The sequence below is a fragment of the Medicago sativa genome, chromosome 8 (assembly GCF_051527215.1).
Source record: "Medicago sativa cultivar Bolivia chromosome 8, Bolivia_mono, whole genome shotgun sequence".
Lineage (NCBI taxonomy): Eukaryota > Viridiplantae > Streptophyta > Magnoliopsida > Fabales > Fabaceae > Medicago > Medicago sativa.
In genome coordinates, this window is record NC_140756.1 from 77,804,519 (window position 1) to 77,825,992 (window position 21,474).

General features: G+C 31.2%; 2 protein-coding genes across 3 annotated transcripts; both read left to right on the plus strand.

Annotated features, from left to right (window-relative positions):
* The first annotated feature begins 1,998 nt into the window (after positions 1-1,998).
* On the plus strand, positions 1,999-7,298 carry LOC146901801 (uncharacterized). 2 transcript variants are annotated; one of them, XM_085738470.1, is made up of 6 exons: positions 1,999-2,153; positions 2,225-2,434; positions 5,857-6,174; positions 6,442-6,603; positions 6,755-6,838; positions 6,920-7,298. In XM_085738470.1, the coding sequence occupies exons 1-6, from the start codon at positions 2,124-2,126 to the stop codon at positions 7,025-7,027; spliced, it is 912 nt and encodes a 303-aa protein (XP_085594596.1). In that variant the 5' UTR covers positions 1,999-2,123; the 3' UTR covers positions 7,028-7,298. The 2 variants fall into 2 exon arrangements, with proteins under 2 accessions (XP_085594596.1, XP_085594597.1); XM_085738471.1 differs by having other exon boundaries at positions 2,005-2,153; positions 2,240-2,434.
* A 10,853-nt stretch (positions 7,299-18,151) lies between these two features.
* On the plus strand, positions 18,152-20,172 carry LOC146901802 (Homeodomain-like superfamily protein). The gene is made up of 3 exons (XM_085738472.1): positions 18,152-18,527; positions 18,625-18,833; positions 19,373-20,172. The coding sequence occupies exons 1-3, from the start codon at positions 18,269-18,271 to the stop codon at positions 19,772-19,774; spliced, it is 870 nt and encodes a 289-aa protein (XP_085594598.1). The 5' UTR covers positions 18,152-18,268; the 3' UTR covers positions 19,775-20,172.
* Positions 20,173-21,474: the final 1,302 nt, after the last annotated feature.

Genomic DNA, 21,474 nt, shown 5'->3' on the forward strand with positions numbered 1-21,474 from the left:
ACGTAACATTGCAGTAATTATATATAAAAAATTAAATTGGTAATATTATGAAATACTTAAAGATATTAAATAAAAATTGTTAGCATTCATGTTTGTATTAAATACCAATTTTTTTGGGGTTTGGGTAACTCAACTGATTTGAGTTAAAATATAAGGAGTTGGAGATACTGGGTTCAAACTCGAACAAATGAGAAAATCTAATCTAACAACAAATTACTAACATTATATATCATTATCTTTGCAGCTAAATTATCATCATTTCAACCCATCGTGGACATGTCGACAACTAAAGCAGAGTACATGACAGCAGCTGAAGCTTCCAAAGAAGACTTATGGCTTACAAGATTGGTGAGAAATTTGAATATTAAACAAGGTGGAATTCAGTTGCATTGTGATAGTCAGAATTTTATTTATTTGTCAAACAATCAAGTGTATAATGCCAAGACCAAATATATTGTTAGTTTTCACGATATCAAAGAGTTAATTGTATTTGGACAGATATTACTTGAAAATGTTCATAAGAGAAAGCAGATGATATGTTGATCAAACCAATCATTAGTGGCAAGTTCAAGCACTCATCATTGAAATTAAACAATACTATAATTGTAAAGGTAGACATCATTAATCGAACTGCGAGAACAATTAATAGATCGATCATGTTCATTGTCTTTTACATTTGTTTCTTTAATCGTCTGTTACTTATGTTCTAACACATATAGTAGCAAAGGGATAATATAAATTAAACAAATAATTAAAGGAATAAAATAAAGATATTTCAGAATTAATAATGAAGGGAATCAAAAACTGTCACCGTGAGTTTAGCTCAGTTACTAAGGACAATGCATAATATATGTAAGGTTTGAGGTTCTAATCCTGGACACCGCCAAAAAAAAAGAAGGGAATCAAAAGTTGTATTGGACCTTTTTGTTATATATAGTCAAGAATTGCGACTGATTAATTTACAAGCTTAAAGAACCGGAAAATAACAGAATGATATGGTAGAACAAAGCCTTATCCGATGCCTTCAAGGTTGCACCCCCACCACACACGAACCGCACTCTACTGAATCAACATCACACAGTAAGAAAGTAGAGTTTGAAGCCTTATCCTTTTTTGCTTACAATGTATCAGTACCAAACTATAGGTATCAAAGAATTTCCTTTATTTTTTTCATATATAAAAGAATATTGCACATGTTAGAAGTTAGACAAACCCTAAAATGAATTAATGATGGTACAAAGGATACTTGAACCCATTATAAACGTTGGTTCTAAATTCTAATCATAAAGCATGCATGCAAGGGGATTAGAGAACCAATTCGAAAACAGTGGGCGGAGCTACATATGCCCTTGTGTGGGCATGTGCCTCCACAAATATTCTAATTCTAATACTAGTAATAGTGTTAAGCCTACTTCATGCCCCCATTAGTTAGTAAAAAAAAACTTATATTATCAAAGTAAAATTAGTAAAATTATTTAATATCTCAATTATTGATAAATTGATCCATTAATCATGATATATTTTCCCGTGAGTTTAGCTCAATTATTAGGGACATTGCATAATATATGTAGGAGTCGTGTTTTGAATTCCGAACACCCAACTTCTCCATATTTAAAATGTGTGAGCTCAAATTACCAACCTATTTGACCAAAAAAAAAATCATAATATATATTTTTTGTGCTATGAGTGATTCATTTGTAATAAAATTTTGTTTTAAATTAAATGATCATTTCAATTTTTAATGCAATCTTAATTACTTTTTCTAATTGTACACTAATAATTGCACTATTCTTAATTATGAGTGGAAATAGAGACATTACATAATATATGTAGGAACCAGAAATTATATTAGGGACAATTGCATAATATAGGTAGAAGCCATAAATTTTTGGTGAATACTGCCCCCACAATCTAAAATTTCTGGCTCCGCCACTGGTTCTAAGCATAAAGCATACATGCAAATGGATTTTGCAAAGATCTCTTAGAATTGGATCCACCGAATCTCACACCTTTATATCAGACAAGACAAACACATACTATATATGGAGCATGTTAAGGAGAAGATTGTGTTCATTTATAGCATAGAGCATGTCAAAGAAACCCATCAAATTATAGCATAGAGCATGTCAAAGAAACCCATGAAATACTATGTGGTATGTTTATTATTTGTTTGAGTTCTAATGCATGCATTTTGTTGAGTTGTTATTAATTATTATTGAAATAGTTACTGTATATGCAGGTGGATGCTTTCACTGAGTCAGCGTTTAAGGGAAACCCTGCAGCAGTGTGTTTGTTAGAAGAAGAGAGGGATGATGAATGGTTGCAAGCATTAGCAGCTGAGTTCAATATCTCTATGACTTGTTATTTGATTCCCATTCAACAAGGAACCGAGATCCCCCGTTTTCATCTTAGATGGTTTAGTCCTATAGTCGAGGTACTGTTTATGATTAACACCCAAAATTTTATAACTTCAATTGGTAAAAAAAAAAAAAATTAACTTCAAATTCACGATACAATACTTTAGCATTCTCTCTGATTATTATTTCTACACGCGACCAACACACCTCGATTTTTATTTCCATTAACTACTATTACATCTACTTTATTTTGTATGGTTACCATGCTATGCTATCGGTACGAAGTTTAGTTTCCACCACTGTATAACATTAACTTATCTTTTTCGAGATACTTCTGGGGTACACAAAATGAATTCTCATTTTTTAACATTTTTTTTTTCAATACACAAGAGTTGGAAGATCGAGACCCTGACCACTTGTTTAAGGGGTCTAAGTCTCTTATCACTTGAACCAATCAATTGTTGGTGCTATTACATCTACTTAAGAATGGAATGTATTGACTTCATAAGTAATTGTTAGATGAGTTACTCAGCTTAATAACTCATTATAAACAATGCTTTTCACTAATTCAACTTTTGATTATTTTCGTATATACTCATGACCAAACATACAAAGTTTTATATAAATCTGAAATTCGTAGGTATGTAATCAAGTAATTGATATTTGCGTATGTTTTTTAAAAGCTTGGTAATACATTAATTTGAAACTATTTAGCGATGTATCAAATAGTTTCAAAATATATATAAAAAAAATTATATTAATCTACTCAATAAGAATTTTGGATTTTATTCTTTCAAAAAAAAGAATTTTGGATTTTATGTTTGGATTAGTGAAATTCATTGTTTATAATGAGTTATTAAACAAAGGTAACTCATCTCAAAGTTATTTTTGGAGTCAACGTGTTGATAGTGCCTTAAAATCCCAGTTAAAAACTATTGGTTGCTACAAAGGTTTCCCCGCGGCGCCCGAGAGAGGCCATGAGGCATTTCAAGCATGCCTCTTAGAGCTGCCAAAACGAGCTACCCAGCCCATTTAGGGTTGGCCCTAATGGGCTTTGTGCTTTATTAGGTCGGGCCAAAAAGCCTGATTGAAATACGGACTTGAAAAATACTACCCGAGCCCGGCCCTACACGGGCCACGAGCTGGCTTGTAATAAAATTTCTTATAAGTAATATATTTTTAATATGTTTAAATAATGCCTAGCACAAAAAAATAAATTGTAAACATTTTTGTACAAACGTTGAAGAAAGCAATTTTAAATAAATTACGTACTTTATGGTTATAGATATTTATATATTCGATCTTTAAAATTATAAGTAACGAAACGAGTAAATATAATTTTATATTACTTTTATATTTGTGTGGTAATTCATTGAATTTTCACTTTTATTTTTTACTTTAATAATCAACTAAGTAAATAATTATATAAAATATATATATAATATATAAGATTGTTTTTGTTATGCGGGCTAACAGGCTACCCGCGGCCCATGCGGACTAGCCCAAACGAGTACGGGGCTATTTAGGGCCAGGCTAAAAAGCCCTATAAAAATTTGGGCTCAAAATTTAAGACCCAAACCCTACAACTAATCGGGCTTAACGGGCTAGCCCGTTTTGACAGATCTAATGCCTCCTTTGGGTGTGCGCGCGCCACTGTGGCTTCCGCGGGGTGGGACACATCTTCTGCAAGACTTTTTTTTGCGAATTTTTGTTTTTTTTTGCTCGACTAAGTGGTCCCTGTATGTTTGTGGCTTCTCTTCAGCAATAGGAGACTAAGAGGTGGAAGCGGGGCAAACTAGGGTTTATAAAAAAAAGAGAATTTCTTAGAAGAGTAAATGCTAAGAATTGAGTGCTTTTAGGTTATTCCCTAGGGTTGGAAAACATTTGAAACACCTTTGTGAGTGAAATTATCGAGTCTCTTCTTCAAGAGAAAAGATTGGGAAAAAGTTAAAATTAATGATTATTGTTGAAGGGTAAGAGACTCTTTTATAGTGGATTGAAGATGTGCTCTCTCCACCCCGACATAGATGATCAATTTTGGTCGAACTCAGTAAACAAATATCGTTGTGCTCTTCTTCCTTTCCTTTATCTTATTTTATTGTATGTGTTTGTTTGATCACTTTAATTATTAGTTACTGTTAATTTTGCTTTATATGAGTTTTTATCTAATTTCCAACACAATGTATCCCCACTCTTTACTTATTACTCTCTCTTCCAATTATTTAAAAGCAAAATATATATTTCATCAGTACGATGTTTTCGAATATCATGTAAAAAAAATCAACAAAATTTTAATACATTAATTATAATTTACTGTATAAACCTTGTCAAAAAAAATAATTTACTGTATAAACAATTCACACAACAAATTTTTTCACTTGTCAATTAGTTAAAAAATGACCTTTCACAAATCAATTAATTAAAACAGAAATAACCATACAAGAGACAAATTTTGTTCACTATCTATTAATTAAAATTGATCATCTTTCACTAATCAATAAGTTAAAAAAGAAATATTATATTTATTTCATTAGTACTGCATAATTTCAATATCTTCTGCGTAAATATTTCAACAAAATTATAATTTGTATAACTCATACACTATATACATGAATACTTTTTACTTCATTGGTTAAAATATAGTATTTCAATAGTCATGTTAAAATATATCGTATGTATTTTATTAGTACTGCATATATATTTTCAAAAGCTTGTGCATTTTGAGGCAATTTTTTTTTTTTAAGGAATGAAGCAAATTATTATACACTGGTTATAATTATACGCAAGATAAATGCTTTTCATTGGTCAATTACTTAGAATATAGTCATCAATTAGTTAAAAAATAAAGGGTTAAATATGATTTGAGTCCTTATAAATATTTCAACTTTTTGTTTTAGTCTCGCTAAAATTTTCCTTTGATTTTAGTCTCTTAAAAATTTTCTGTCCACGCTTTTAGTCCTTGCTTTTAAGTTAGGTCATGTGTACCCTTTAAATTTTTGAATGAATTTTTGGAGAAATATTTAAAATATTATAAGAATCTTTTATTAGAATTTTTTAATAAAACATGAATTAAATATGAAATTTTAAGCGCAAAAAACATAAAAATTCATATTTAATTTATGTTTTATTAAAAAATTCTAATTTTTTAGAATAGATTATTATAAAATTATTATAAACATTCCTGCGAAAACTCATTTAAAATTTCAAATGATATACATAAATTGATTGAAAAGCGGTGTTAGAATTTCAATTACCTGATTTACTCATTTACCACACAAAACACAGATGTTTAGTTGGACAAGAATTTACCACACAAAACATTAAACCATTGTTAACATGTCCAAGAGATGTCAATTTTCTGGCAAGAGCTTAACTCTGTAGTCCAAGTTTCTGTTGAGACAAATTGTAAAATGACAGAGTTATTAATAATAATTTCTCTTCGGAAACATTTTTTTTAACCATTGTTAACATTATTATCGAAATCATATATGTAATACAGGATAATCTTTGTGGCCACGCCACATTAGCAGCTGCACATGTGGCTTTTTCATCTGGTTTAGTGGACAACGATGTTGTTGAATTTATGACACAATCTGGAATGTTAACTGCTAAAAAGATCTCATCGATCAATGATAGTACTAGTGGCATGAAGAATTTCCAAAGCCATGAAGCTAAGGATGTATTTTATGTTGAACTGGATTTTCCTGCTGACCCAATTTCAGAACTAAAATTTGATGATATTTCACTTATTTCTGGAGTATTGAGTGAGGCTTCCATTGTTGATGTGAAGAGGACAGAGATTCAAGATGACTTGCTTGTAATTCCTACTAATCAATCCGCTTTCTTCTTTATCTATTATATCTAGCATTACCATATGAATAACAATTTAAAATATGTTTTTTTTTACTACATATATATTTTCTTTTGTTATTAACTTAAGTTAAAAAAAATAGGTTTAACGTCTTTGGTTCTTTTAAATATACAACTTTTTTATGTAGTTCCTCTAATTTTTTGTTTGTTTTCTTAGTCCTTGCAAATATATTAGTTTTTTCCTTTTGGTTTTGGATGTTTTGTTTTCTTCTAGGTTGTGGTTGCATCCGCAAAGAATGTGACAGAAGTACAACCACATTTTGATGCAATTTTTAAATTACCTGTAAGGGGAGTAAGTGTTTCAGGAGTTGCACCTCCTGGGTCGGGATTTGACTTCTACAGCCGATTCTTCTGTCCAAAAATTGGAATCAATGAGGTAATTAAATAATTGAAAATTATGATCATAATGTTCCTCCAATTGCATTGCCAATGTTTTCTAAACTATCAATAGAAAACTCAAGTAAGCTAAGGTTCAATATATGAAAATAGGATAAATCAGATAATGTTGTCAATATATTTCCTTTCAGGATCCTGTTTGTGGCACTGCACATTTAGGAATGGCATCCTATTGGAGTAAGAAGCTGGGAAAGTGTGATTTAAAGGCTTACCAGGCACTCTTCTTTGTAACACAATAAGTGTTATATTTGCTTATTTGTCAATGGTGTATTAATGTATAGTTTACATTTGTGCAGACATCAACAAGAGGGGGAGTTCTCAATATTCACATTGATGAGCAAAAACAAAGAGTGTTTTTGCGTGGGAAGGCTATTACAGTGATGGAAGGGTTTGTTCTGGTATAATCATATGCTCCTCGCATCAGTTCACTCGCAAAAATATATGTAATAAATATATCAAATGCTACAAATTGTAATTAATTTGTTATAATATACTCCATAATTGTATTTGATTTACTATGATAGGTTAACTAAATTGTACTCAAGAGGGGGAGTACTATACAACATAAGAAAGTAATTGTATTTGATGTACACAAACCTTGGTGTGCAATGTTGTAGGATTTATTGAGTTGAATAATTTGGTGTGGTGGTTACTTTTGGCAGGCATCCCCAAGATAAGGATTTGTTCATGTTTATCTAATTTATGAGTAGTTGAAAAATATTTGATGTGTGCAAATTAGGGGTGGGAATATGCATGATGGGCTTACAGGGTCTATGGTTTAATCTACGATATACCTGATTTTTTTCTTAAATAGAGAAGACCTAAGTTTTTTTAAAAACATATTTAGCTTAAAAGGTAAGGCTACAGATCATTTAAAAAGTCTTTTAAGCTGACCTATTTAAGTAAATATGACTATTATTATTTATTAATATATTATATTTTATACTTTGAATTAAATTGTTAATTTGTTAACTTTTCCAGTAATTTAATATTATAAACTAGAACTGAAATATGATACAATATATAGTCAAAATTCCTAAAAATTCATGTTCGTTAGTCTATTTAAACTTTGATCACATTGTTTATTTAAAGATGTTCACTCTTAGACCTGAAACTACTATGATCCCTAGATGTGGACTCAAGTGCTTTATTGTCATTTAAACGTTGTCTTTAACATGATAACCATAACGTTGGTTAATGGGTACTTGACGAATCATGTTGAGGGACTTGAGTGTCCTAGATGAGATTTGTCCCTCCTCATAACATGAGATATATCTTTAGGCCTCTTGATGAAATATGACTGTAAAATTGCAAGATCATGTTGAATTAAGTCAATATGATATATCGGGCTTATTCGTTATTCAGTATATTTCAGGATCAAGAAATATAAATATTGATCCATACAAGGGTGACAAAATCTATGCTATGGATGTCAATGGGTACCCATGAGTACGAACAGTATGATACCCGCCCCCGCTCCATTGGATAAATATGATACCCTTGCCCGCCCCGTACCCTCGTGGGTACCCACTATGCGGGCAGTGGCGTATCCAGGACCCTGGCCCAGGGGGTGCAAAAAAAATTCATGTAGTTCAAACTTTGCAAATTCAATCATTTTTTTTTCTTGTCAAAATTACTTTTCTTTTATATTAATTACTATTTTTTTATTTAAATTTGAATTATACGTATATTATTTTGGATTTGATCTAAAATTAGAAAATTGGTTTATTAAGTAAAATTATAAATAAATAAAAAATAAACAAAGGATACATTTAGAAGAAAAAACCTACACCATTATATATATGTATATATATTTTACAAAACCCTACACTAATATATAGTAGTACATACAATGAGTATACATAATAATATCGATAATAATAACTATTTTCCATCTTTTAATTTATCCAAAAGAGTACTTTTGTCAAATAAAAATCCAAAAGAATGCTTATAAGTTACATACGGGGTAAGAAAAGGAAACATCTCTTAAAGTCCACTCTTGGCCCAAAGTAACATTTGACCCAAGTCCATGAATAAGATACATACAAAACCCTAGTTAATTGTTGGCTAATCATTAAAACAAAAGTTGCCGCCTCCCTCATCTTCTTCTCTGGTTCATTTCTAGTTTTATACTCCTTCCACTTCTCCTTCCAGTATGCTGGGTTACGATTCACCTTCACTTCTTACTTCAGTTTTTTATTTCTTTGTGACAGAATAGTGAACCACGGGTGCAAAGAGAAATTTTCAGGGTATGCAAAGTGCAAAAAATATAAGGTTATATGTGCAAATTTTGAAATTTCAGGGTGTGCAGGTGCACACCCTCACCTCTATATAGATCCGCCCCTGTATGCGGGTACTCGTGGATATCGAGGTATCCATGGGTATTCATTGGTACCCGTGAATTTTTGAATTCATTTATTTCTTGGTACTAAGAATAACTTTTTTTAATTACCAAAAAATTTCAACTTTTAAACATTCATACATAATCCATTAAAAATTTCATAAATCATACATAATCCATGGAAAATTTATGATTCTTACATAAACCATACAAATTCATACATAATCCATTAAAAATTTCATACATAATCCATGGAAAATTTATGATTCTTACATAAACCATACAAATTCTTGAAGTAAAATAAAAGCATAAAAACATTCAAATAAACATCTAAATTTCACATGCATTCCAAACTTCAATAACTTCATTTGACTTCCCAATTTATGAAATAAAAACATATAAATCTCTAAATCAAAATCCAAATAATCAACAAGACAATGAGGTGACAATTTTAAGTAGTAAGATATATAAGGATATTTTAGTAATCTATTTAATTTATTATCAGGCACGGGAACAATTAAATCTGTGTTTGGATCCATATAATAACGGGTAGTCAAATACTCGTTTATTATACACGTGGATACCCATTTAGCTACCCGCCCCGTGTCCATGACAGATTTTACCCGCAGGTATCCATGAGCATCTGTATTTTTGACACCCCTAATCTATGTCATGTGATCAATATAGATATGAGGACAAAGGAGTAATTGTACACATGAACATTATCATGGAAAAGGTTTCGTCAGATCACTTGACATTCTTGTCACTTGGGTAGCAATGATGTGTTGCTAGATACCGATCATTGTTTATAATATTAAATATAAGATTAAATATTATTGTCAATGTGACAAGAAATTATAAGGTCACACACAAAAGAACGGTCAAAAGGATAATTATAAGTAAGACTTATAAGATGGGTGCGTTTAGGCGGGTAAAGATCCTCTCCATTTAGGAAATAAATGGAAGTATGCAATTTGGAGAGAGATAGACACATAAAATAGGTAGTGGGTCCTACCATAAAGTGGGTCCCACCATGATTAATTACTTTTGATTTTTTTATGTGTCTTTATCTCTCCAAATGGTAGAAATGGAGAGGATAATAAATGGAGAGGATCTTCACCCCGTTTAGGCAATAACGCTAATTAGTTAGCAAATGGCTAAATGAGTTAATGGGCTTACGAGAAAGCCCAATAGTGATTTCTTACTTGCAGAACACACTAGAGTTCTATAAATAGAAATCTTGTGCTGAAGTAAGCGGTTGCAGGTTTTAAAAACTCTAATTCTTCTGAACCTCTGATCGCTTGGCTAGCATCGGAAACTAGAGGAGCACCGTTCGTGTGGACGAATAGAGACTTTGTTGTTTTGCTTTGCTGTGATCGAGACTCTTTTCTGCACTTCTAGGCTCTGATCGCTTGGCTAGCATCGGGAACCAGAGGAGCACCGTTCGTGTGGACGAATAGAGACTTTGTTGTTTTGCTTTGCTGTGATCGAGACTCTTTTCTGCACTTCTAGAAGTAACATTGTTTCGCCGATCATGTCAAATTCGTAATGATCCAAGGAAAGGAAATCGAAAATTTTATTCCTCTACCTATTATTGAATTCGATTTCTCTTAAAAAATGTCTTTTTTTCCTTTTTCGATTTAGAGGCAAATAGAAAAGTGATGATAACATTATATTCTTTAACATACACTTTTTAGCAAGCTTTTTTTTATCAATTAAAATTTACATAGATCCCACTAAATCATATATAAATTTGATGAAATTCATATGAATTTTAATCAATATCAAATATTATTGAAAAAATGCATGTGAAAAGTATGTCACTCTCATTATTCAAACAAACAATGTAAACTGAGGAAAATAAAAGATAACTCTAGAAGAATGAAGGGAATCAAAAGCTGTATTGAACCTTTTCGTTAACTTAGATGCAACTTTGTAAATAGAGTCAGGAATTTTGATTGATTTGATTTTACAAGAAAAGGACAGAAAATCACAAAATGAGATAATGGAACCCCACAATGCCTTATCCGAGGCTTATCCTCCATTCACAGTTGCACCCCACCACGAACGGTGCTGATCTAGTAGTGAATCAATATCACACAATTATGTTTTATTTTATAGCAAAAAAGAGTTGTACCTGGGTCGAAGGGATAACAAAAAAAATCATCCCTTGATAATCTTTATGACTAGGGATGGGAATAGGCCAGGCCAGGCCAGGCTTTGATAGGCCTGAGCCTGGCCTACGAAAAAATTTACAGGCCTAAGCCTGGCCTATGGCCTATCATAGGCCGTTTTTCTTGGCCTGGCCTGGCCTATTTAAAAGTCTGGACTGGCCTGAAAGCCTACTTACAGGCCTACTTTATATTAAGGCCATCAAATAGTTCATTTAGCCTACTAAATAAGCTAAACAAGCCTTAAAGCCTACTTAAAAGCCTATTTAACTACAAGTAAATTTTAACTAGATTAAAGCCTACTTAAAAGTCTATAACAACAAAGCCTATTATGGGACTACTAGATAGAGAAAAAGATATTTATATTTTTAATATATGCAATTATTTTAATATAAAAAAACATTTTTTAATAAATAGTATTAATAGGCCAGCCTATTAGGCTTAACAGGCTTTTCTGGAAGCCTAAGCCTGGCCTATTTAACTAAACAGGCTTTTTAAAAAGCCTAAGCCTAGGCCTATCTACTAAACAGGCCAGGCCAGGCCAGGCCAAAACAGGCCAGGCCGTAGGCCCCTGTAGGCCGGCCTGGCCTATTCCCAACCCTATTTATGACCAATCATATTAATGAATATGTTTAGTAAGCTACCATATTCTTTTTTTTAGACAGACAAAATAGAAAAGTCATCGTAAACTCACAGACACAGAGTGAAAATATCATGTTTAAATCTTGATTATAACGTTGGTCTAAATTTTTTGATATTTTTATCAGTTTAGCTAAGACTTGTGCGACACTTAGCTACCATATTATATTTCTTAAACGACTGATTAGGTTAGTTGTCAAAGAATTTCATTTAAAGACGAATCATTTAAAAAATTTGAGTTTAAATTCTTTATTTAAACAATTTTTAAACAAACTTTATTCATTACTTGACCGAACTTTAAATGAACGAGGTCTTTTTCTCCTGAAAAGCATATGGTTAAGACAAAAATATTCTACTTCTTCCACATAAATAATGAATATAATGCAATCCTTTTCATTAACATTATCTTTGCAACTAAAATAATATCTTCTTTGTCCCTTTTCTATATATGATTAAACAACCAGCGTATAAAATATAAAACTGGGGGCAGTTGTTTATTTATTATAAGTGTTATACTAACTGCTAGTAGTACTAATCTAACAAAATTATTAGGGTGTTGATCATGTGAGAGTTTAATTTAATATACGGTTAATGGACATATTTAATGTTTAAATAATAGTTTAGTGGCAAGTTGCTAAAAATGGTGTAAGGTTGACCATTGATCTGATAGATGAAAAGATTTAAGATTTAGTTTCAATGCATGCATGTGGCCTCTAATCTTTTGTGATTAAAAGATAATAACTGAGGAGGCCATGTGTTTGAGTTCATTAGTGGAAATTAGAAAATGGATTCTACTGTGAGCTTGTCTCCTGCAGCTCAATGTGGACAATATGTCCTTTACTCTTTAGCTATTTGGTCAAATTATACCGAAATTGTTAAGAAGTTGATTGGAAATCACCAAGCAAAACATTATATAGATTTTCTCTAAGTATAATTAAGTCTTTTTTGAAAGAAAAAAAAGTGTTTTTCAATATAAGTCTTTTTGTTCTAAGTTGTAAGATTAATTATTTTTCTACGAAAAATGTCTCTTATTAATTTACCACTTTTTGGTATCATTGTTTTACAAACATTATTTATAGGATAATTTTAAAACACCAACACCAAAATAATGATACTTTAATTACCTCAAAAGTTTTTTTTTTTTTTTGGTCAAAGAAGATATTTCATTCAATAAAATAGCTAGAAAGCCAAATATTACACCATGTGTAGAACACTACCCACTATTGGGGTATACCCACTATCGGGGTAAAGTACAGAATTAATGCATAATCAAACAAATAAAAAAAATTAAGCACCGGATTTGCTCCTGACTTATACATCTACAAGATCACGGCTAACTTGGCAAACTATGAATGAACACACGGACTAACCCAAACAAACAACAACAACCAACGAAAACACAATTTTACACAAGAAAACTAAAGCAAAGCTAACCACCATAGATTCAAATCTCCTCTCTCATTCTGCAATACAATTCTCTCAAAAGTTAAGTATCTCGTGATTTATTATTAAGCAGGAGTGTATGTATATGATTTCAATCTAATTGATATATTTGATGTGTATATACATGACCCATTTGATATATGTGATGTCTACATACTTGACCTACCTACTCATCACGCACGAGTCCAAGTAGCTCTAGGGAAGACATCCTACTAACTTAATTATTTTGTTTACAACTTATCGAATAGAATTTTTTACTCTCACTAAAAATTAAGCATTTCCCTCTCAAAATTTTATTGACTAATTATTGTATTTATCACCTATACAACGATGTATTTTTATCTAAATACATATTTATAGTATTTGTTTTTGCTTTCATTACTCAAAATTTCTAGATCTATATATCTTTGTTAGTGACTCAATGTATATACTATAAACTCCGGTTTTGATCCTTTGGAGTTTGGACCAACAATGAGACTAACGTTTACTCGAGCTATAACGCATAATATTATCTTAGCTTCTCCCCAAAAACATGTTATGAGGAGATCGAATTATGGTTCCTCCATAAGTCCAACACTGCTTGACCATTTCTGCTACATTTTTTGGACAAGATTTGTGCTACATTTCATGTTAGGTAACAATGTCTTCAAAAAAAAAGTTAGGTAACAATGTTTCAACAGCATAAATGTGTCACTTTTTTTTTTTCCTCGTGAGTTTAGTTCAGTTGGTATAGACAATATATAATATATGCAAGGTCCGGGGTTCAAACCCCGGCCACCACAAAAAAAAACGTGTCACTTTTTAAAAAGAAGAATATGAAATTATAAAAGAGTAAATTACACTCCCCTCCCCTCAAAGATGCTTGAATTACACTCACATCCCCTCTTATGTTAAAATATACACTCTCCTCCCTTGAAAAATAAAATTTATACTCCCATCCCTTATAAGATGCTTGAATTACAACCCCATCCATTAATAATTAAATATGCACACACTTTAATCTATTTTAACATAAATAAACATTTTTATGATATATATTAATTTTGAACCATCATTTAAGAAAAATTAATTCATTTCTTTATAATTTAAATGTCAATGATAATTAAATTTAAATGTCAATGATATTTAGAGTATAAATGTAACTTTTAAACAACCATTCTTTATTGTCTTTAGTAATTTTTCACATATTCTAATTTTATTTTGGGTTGTTTTATATTTTATAATAGGGTTTAAAACTACATGTTAATGAAATTGTGAATAAAAAATAGCAAAAAATCTGTATTCAATTTTTTATTATATTAAAATAGACTCGCAATACTATTTTTTTCCGAAGTGTGTTAGATTATTATTATTTTTCTAGATTATTAGAAATAAAAAATAAATATTGAGGGAGTAAAGTGTAGATTTTAACATAAGGAGGGAGGAGAATGTAATTCAAGCTTCTCTTAAGGGAGGGGAGTGAAAAGTTTTCTAATATGTTTTGAATAAGAGGGGATGGGAGTGTATATTTCAACATAAGAGGGGAGAGGAGTGTAATTCAAACATCTTTGAGGGGATGAGAGTGTAATTTACTCATTATAAAATTTGGAATATTGTTATCGTTAAAGCTAGTGTAAGTTTGGTAAAATTTTCTTTTTATAAGGTAACTTGGTAAAGATATATCACTATCACGTGATGCTCTATAAATATTTAAATTACTAGAAGTACTTTGTGACCTAGATTAATATTTGTTTAGAAAAAGCTTAGCCACATACTTTTAAATTGTAAAAACTACTTGGGGGTAGGTGGAGATGTTTGTGAATTGTAAACGTTATTTTTTGACTTGAAATGCAACGTAATTTTTTTTACGGAAAATGTGTGCTTGTAAACGTAAGGGAAGTTAGTTTCTATTGGGATATATGTGTGTAAATATTATTTTACTTTTGCCCTAGGAAACGATAGTAAAAGGATAATTTTCTTGGTTAGGAGAAAAGGACATGCTAACAAAAATTGAAATTCAAAATTTCATGGCGTTTCTATTAAGTTTTCATCAAAACTTCACAAGTTGTCAAGTTCTATTTTACTACAACCATAGTTTTTGCACCGACCCCTTCTACGTTTGATTTAATTTGACACGGTTTTTTTTTTAGGGTTTCATTTGACACGGTTGTTTGTGCCTCAAGGACTTTTTCATGTGTGATAACTTCGAAATTGCTCCATTGCTTTTTAGTTTTTACTAACACGACTCACACGACACGAGTTCCATAAAATACAAAGTTCTTGATCCTAGGTTATGTGTAGCATAATAATTGGATGGATCTTTGAAAGAACCTATGGTCAACGAATGATTTTTTTTTTTTTCTTTTCATTTTTGGTCATACTATTACTTTGTGATTTGTTACTACCTTAAAATCCAATTATTTTACGACATTTGGACTTGAGAATCGAGCCAACAACGCAACATGTCTTCTTTTTTAACATATCGATGCTTAATAACAGGCGAGGATTGGCTGTAAAGTGTCCTTTTCCTTTTTATTTGAGTAAATTATGTTGATTCTCATTGTACTCGTCAAGTGCATATATTTTATGAGGGACATAAAAGATAATACAAGGAGGATATTTTGTATACAGGAGGGACATAAAAGATACTCCCTCTCCCTCCGTCCGTCCCTATATGTAACCACCATTTCCCTCTAATAAAAGGGTGTTTACATATAGGGACGGAGGGAGTAGTATAATATTTTATATAATCAACTCGTCAAAAAAAATGTATATATTTTGTACTCCTTATATTATCTTATATTATCTTTTATAGTATTCGTTTTGGTATTTTATTTATTATATAAAATGTGATTTTTATTGTTAAACCTATTAATTAGGGTGTTAGGTTTTCGGCTGTCCATCATTAAAATACAACAACTACTTGAAATTCCATTTAAAAAAACTTAAGAGAATTTTCACTTGAGAGAATCTAAATCTGTTTAGATGGAGCGTTGATGCGTCTCACATACCAGTGTATTGCATTGGAATTAGTATGTGCTCAAGAGACACTCATAAACTAATGTATTAGTGGCTTAAAATAAATAATGTATTAGTAGTTCATAAGCTAGTTAGAGTAGCTACATATTCAATTGATTTTTCAAGTTTTTATATTTATTCCACATTTTCTATTTTGTACGATTTTCTTTTTCTTATCCATTTTTAAAAAAAAAAATATGATTGTATTTTGTAAGATACTGTTAATGAAATAATACAAGTTTGCTTGCCCAAAAAATATCAGTAGAGAAGAATAAAACTATGATCAAATATGGAAACGAGAAATATTCTGCAGTTGATGAACACAACTTTATCTCTGCATTTAATCCAGCATGATATCCATGAGCTTACATACCCTTTGTATAAGTTATGTACGAAGAAAATCAAATGATAAGGCTCATTTGTTAGCAAGGGTGACCAAGTTCTTACTTGCTGCCATGATTTCTATCATTCCCCAAAATCGACCTTATTTATATTATAAAGTAAGAACTTAGATTATCTACGATGGGAGTATCCTAACTCCATAAGCATTAGTACATAATATATATACTCCTCTTGTGGAGAAAAGAAAATCAATATCTCATGAAAAGAGTATCTCAAATATGTATCTTTTTTCTATGCGGGTTTCACCCCTTTATAAATTAAAATATTGAAACTTAATGATATAAAATTATTAATAAATTATTAGTGGACATCGTTTAAGAAATTTGTGTAAAGTGTTGAGTTTGAAGAATTCAGTGTTTATTAGATACTGTTATTAAAAAAATTATAAATAAATGAAATGTACAAGTGAGATTTATGTAAGTGTCTAAAAATAAAATTTCTCAATTTTTATGCTCTTATATTGTCTAAGTTTTGTGATGTCTTTACCTATATGCTTTATATCTTTTTCTTTTATACATATGATCTAGTTCCTTTATCTTATTGCTCAATATCATATCATATCATTATAATCAAATAAGTTTTCCAATAATAGTCCTCCAATATTATCCTTGAAGTGGTGTATGGAAAAACACATTACTGCCACTTAACGAAATTTTGACAAAGTTAATTATCAAGTGTGGCCTAACCGAAAATATCTGAAGAACATAGGGGTTTATTTTTGGATAATAAAAAGGGACTAAATCTAATTTAACACATGATAAAATAGGCGCGAGATGTGCCGAAGTTAGGCTATCACACCAGGTATTAATAAATGGGGAATTAGTCACTTTAGTCTCTGAATGGGGAACGATTCGTCAATTTAGTCCCTGAATGCAGATAATATGCAAAACAGTCCCTGCATGGTCAATTTCAGGGACTAAAGTGACTAACGAAGTCTACATTCAGGGACTAAATTGACTAACGGAGTCTGCATTCAGGGACTAAATTGACTAACAAAGTCTACATTCATGGACTATTTTGCAATTTATCTGCATTCAGGGACTAAATTGACGAATCGTTCCCCATTCAGGGACTAAAGTGACTAATTCCCCATTAATAAATAGCATTCACATAATTGAAAATCCACAACTTTTTTCTAGGTTAATTGACAAGACATTGCATAATATAAATATAGGTAGTGTTAGTTCGAACTTTAGACATTTATTTGTTTATCTTAATATGTGAATTTTGAATCACCGAAATATTTGACTTCTTTTAAAAATAAAAAATCTCGCTTTACTAGTTGACTAACAAAAAAAAATGAACGTCAACAAATTTTAACTCAATCGACAAAAAATACAAACATTAACAAGTAGGACATCTTTATCCGCATTTGAACTCGACTCATCTACAATTGTGTTTGAGTTTCAATGACTTTTTATCATATAAAAAAAAAAAAAAAAAGAATGAATAAATTATTGTAAAAATTAGTCACCCCACATGGTCTCCACCTCATTGCCGTCTCTCTTATATTCACCACCACGCACTCATTCTTCATTTCTCTGTTATCTTTTCTATTCTCTCTCTCTCTCTCTCTCTCTCTCTCTCTCTAGCTGAGTCACTCACTTGTTTCGATATTCCGATTTCTTCTAGAATCAACGATCGATTCGACGATGTCTTCTGCTTCAACCACCGCAGACTCCACCGTCTCCGGCGAATTCATGCTCTTCGGAGTTAGAGTCGTCGTTGATTCTATGAGAAAGAGTGTCAGTATGAACAATCTCTCACAATACGAACAACAACCTCAAGACAACAACAACATCATCAAGGATGATAATATCAACAAAGACGTTATCACCGCCGGTTACGCCTCCGCCGATGACGCCGTTCCTCAAAACTCCGCCAGAAACCGCGACCGCGAACGTAAACGAGGTTGGAATTCGATCAATCTCTTCAATCTGGATTATATTGTTTTATAATCGCTTTTCATTGAATTGAAACGTGATTATCGTTATTGATTTTGGATCAGGGATTCCGTGGACGGAGGAAGAGCACAAGCTGTTCTTGGTTGGATTGCAGAAAGTTGGAAAAGGTGATTGGAGAGGTATCTCAAGGAACTATGTGAAAACAAGAACACCTACGCAGGTTGCAAGTCATGCTCAAAAGTACTTTCTCCGCCGAAGTAATCTCAATCGCCGTCGCCGTAGATCCAGTCTCTTTGATATCACCACCGACACGGTAACTTTTCTGGCAATCTCTTTATAGAAACAGTAAAAGTACTCTATTCAATTAGTTACTAATCAATAGAGTAGGATTATGGTATTGCAAAAATGAGATTTAATTTTCTCTCTTATTTATTGGTTTTCTAATTTTGATTCAATGCTATTAAAGATTGTAAAGGAAACAAAAAAATAGAATGGAAATGCAATTTTTTTTTTTTTTTTTGTGTGGAAATCCTTTGTAGTTGTAAAGAAATCTAACAAAACTAGAATGGAGAGTGATATAAGATTAATAGGTTTATGTTTGTTATCTGAATGCATTTCAAAGAGTTTACTGGCCAAGAGTTGATATATATCTTATAATAGTTGATGTATCTGGACTATAGAGAAATAACCTCTGTTACGAAGTATAAACAAAATGAGTACTAAAAGTTGATGTATTTTGTACAAATTTTGAACTTAATATATTAACTTTCTTTGACTTATTTTTGTTAATATTTTGTTAAGTAGTGTATAATTTACATGATCTGATTCTGAACAACTTTGTGTTTATGTCAGGTATCTGCAATTCCAATGGAGGAAGAACAGGTCAAGAATCAAGATAATGTTTCACAGTGCCCTGCAGCCTCCGAAGCTAGAAAAATCAATGGATTTCCTTTTATGTCAGTATATGAGTTGGGCGTTAATGAGAGTACTCCAATGGAAGAACTCACTCTTGGACAAGGAAATGTGAAACACAATTTCCAAACCAACAATCTATTCAATCCAATTCCTTTTGTTGTTTCAGATCCCAAAGCTTCCATTGTGTCTGACATCACCTCTAGTTCCAGTTCATCCATTGACCCTCCAACACTTTCCCTCGGACTTTCCTTCTCGTCCGATCAAAGGAAGACATCATCAACACATTTACATGCAATGCCATGTTTCAAAAATGGAGATAACATCATAAGTGTTGCTTAAAAAAGGTGGTTTATGATGATTACAATAGTCCATATATTGACCATGTTGGACTCAAAAGGTTACAGATATATTTATTATCTATAGTCTCCTAACTCCTATCTTTTTGGTGGGAGAAGAGAAAAAAGACCTTGAAGGAAAAGGGCGATGGATTCAGAGAAACAAAAGCTTATTAGGTTACTAAATTTGATCCTTCTGTTCCTTGTACAGACCGGGAAAGGTCCTGTTCAGTTTCTTCTTGTTTTATTTATGTTAATTAAAATGTCATGACTTTAGATTCTTGTTTATTTTGGTCGTTTATGTTTGTAGTTGATGTAACTGAAAAATAACAAAGTAGTCTATGTTCATTGCTGATAACGTTGGATGTGGACTATACAAATGAATGGTTGGTTTGTGGCTCATTTGGGGATAATATCAAGTTGGGTTCAAACATTGTTCTTGTTAAAAATTCAAATCGGACTGTACTGCTTGTCTGCTTATCTAGATGGGTTGAATTAGGAATAGCTTCTTTTCATTTACCTAAAAAAAAATAAAAAATAAAGATCTCAATTCACTTTAAGCATAAAATTAAATAAATAATCTATAATAACACTATGTACAAAGAAAAATGTGTAAGTTTGGTATAACTTCTTTTTTTCAATTATACTACTATCTCTTATCTAAACCCTTTACAATTTTATCATTCTTTATCAAATCATCTTAATTTTAAATTTGAATCAGATTTGAAATGATCTTAGTTTAATTTATTTAATCCTTAAAATAATTTTAAGCAATCAAACCTAAATTTATTTTAAAAATAATTTTTAAGATAAAAATATTAAACGAAGGAATTTCACCCACATTTCAAAGCTTTGTTTTCACAGTATGGAAATCGATTACGATCTTTATGCAACCTGAATATTAATGATTGATCTACAAATCAAGCCTGAATATCACAACAAACCTTTTTTCTTTTTTTACTTTATTCACTCTATCCGTGTCAAATTTTAAACAACTGGATGATAAAACCACAAGGTGCCCGTTTGGTTCAGCTTTAAATATAATTGATTATGAGAGAATTGATTCTGATAGAATTGATTCTGACAGAATTGATTCTGAGAGAATTGATTTATGTTTGGATACAATTATGTAGAATTGATTAAACAAAATGATTTATGTTTGGATGCAATTATGTAGAATTGCTTTTAAATGTATAATTACTAAAATAGACATAGCTAAGGGAGAATTGATAAAGAATGAGAATTGATAAAGGGCAATAAAGTAAAATAACGTGTTGTAATAATAAAATATACAAACCTATACACGTTGTTCAAGGAGAATTGATTCTAGAAAAGCTAGAAGCTAGGATTTGTAGCTTCATGGAGAATTGCTTTTGGAGGACAAAAGCAATTCTGAAAAGCTGAACCAAACACGTTGTTTTTGGCTAGAATTGCTTTTGGCACTGTAGAGAATTGATTTTGGGCTAGAATTGCTTCTCAGAAGCCAAACCAAACAGGCCCAAAGAATATATGAAAATCAGACATAATTGACAATGACTATTTGTTTTAAGAAGAAATGTGAGGAGTGTTCAAAAGAGTGTGTCCATAGCATTTCTTTTCTTTTAAAAAGATTGTTATGAACACTTCATTTTTAACACTCTAACACACACTCTTTTAATTTATGTGTTTTGTATTTTTAAACTTTGAATTAAAATTGATTTTAGT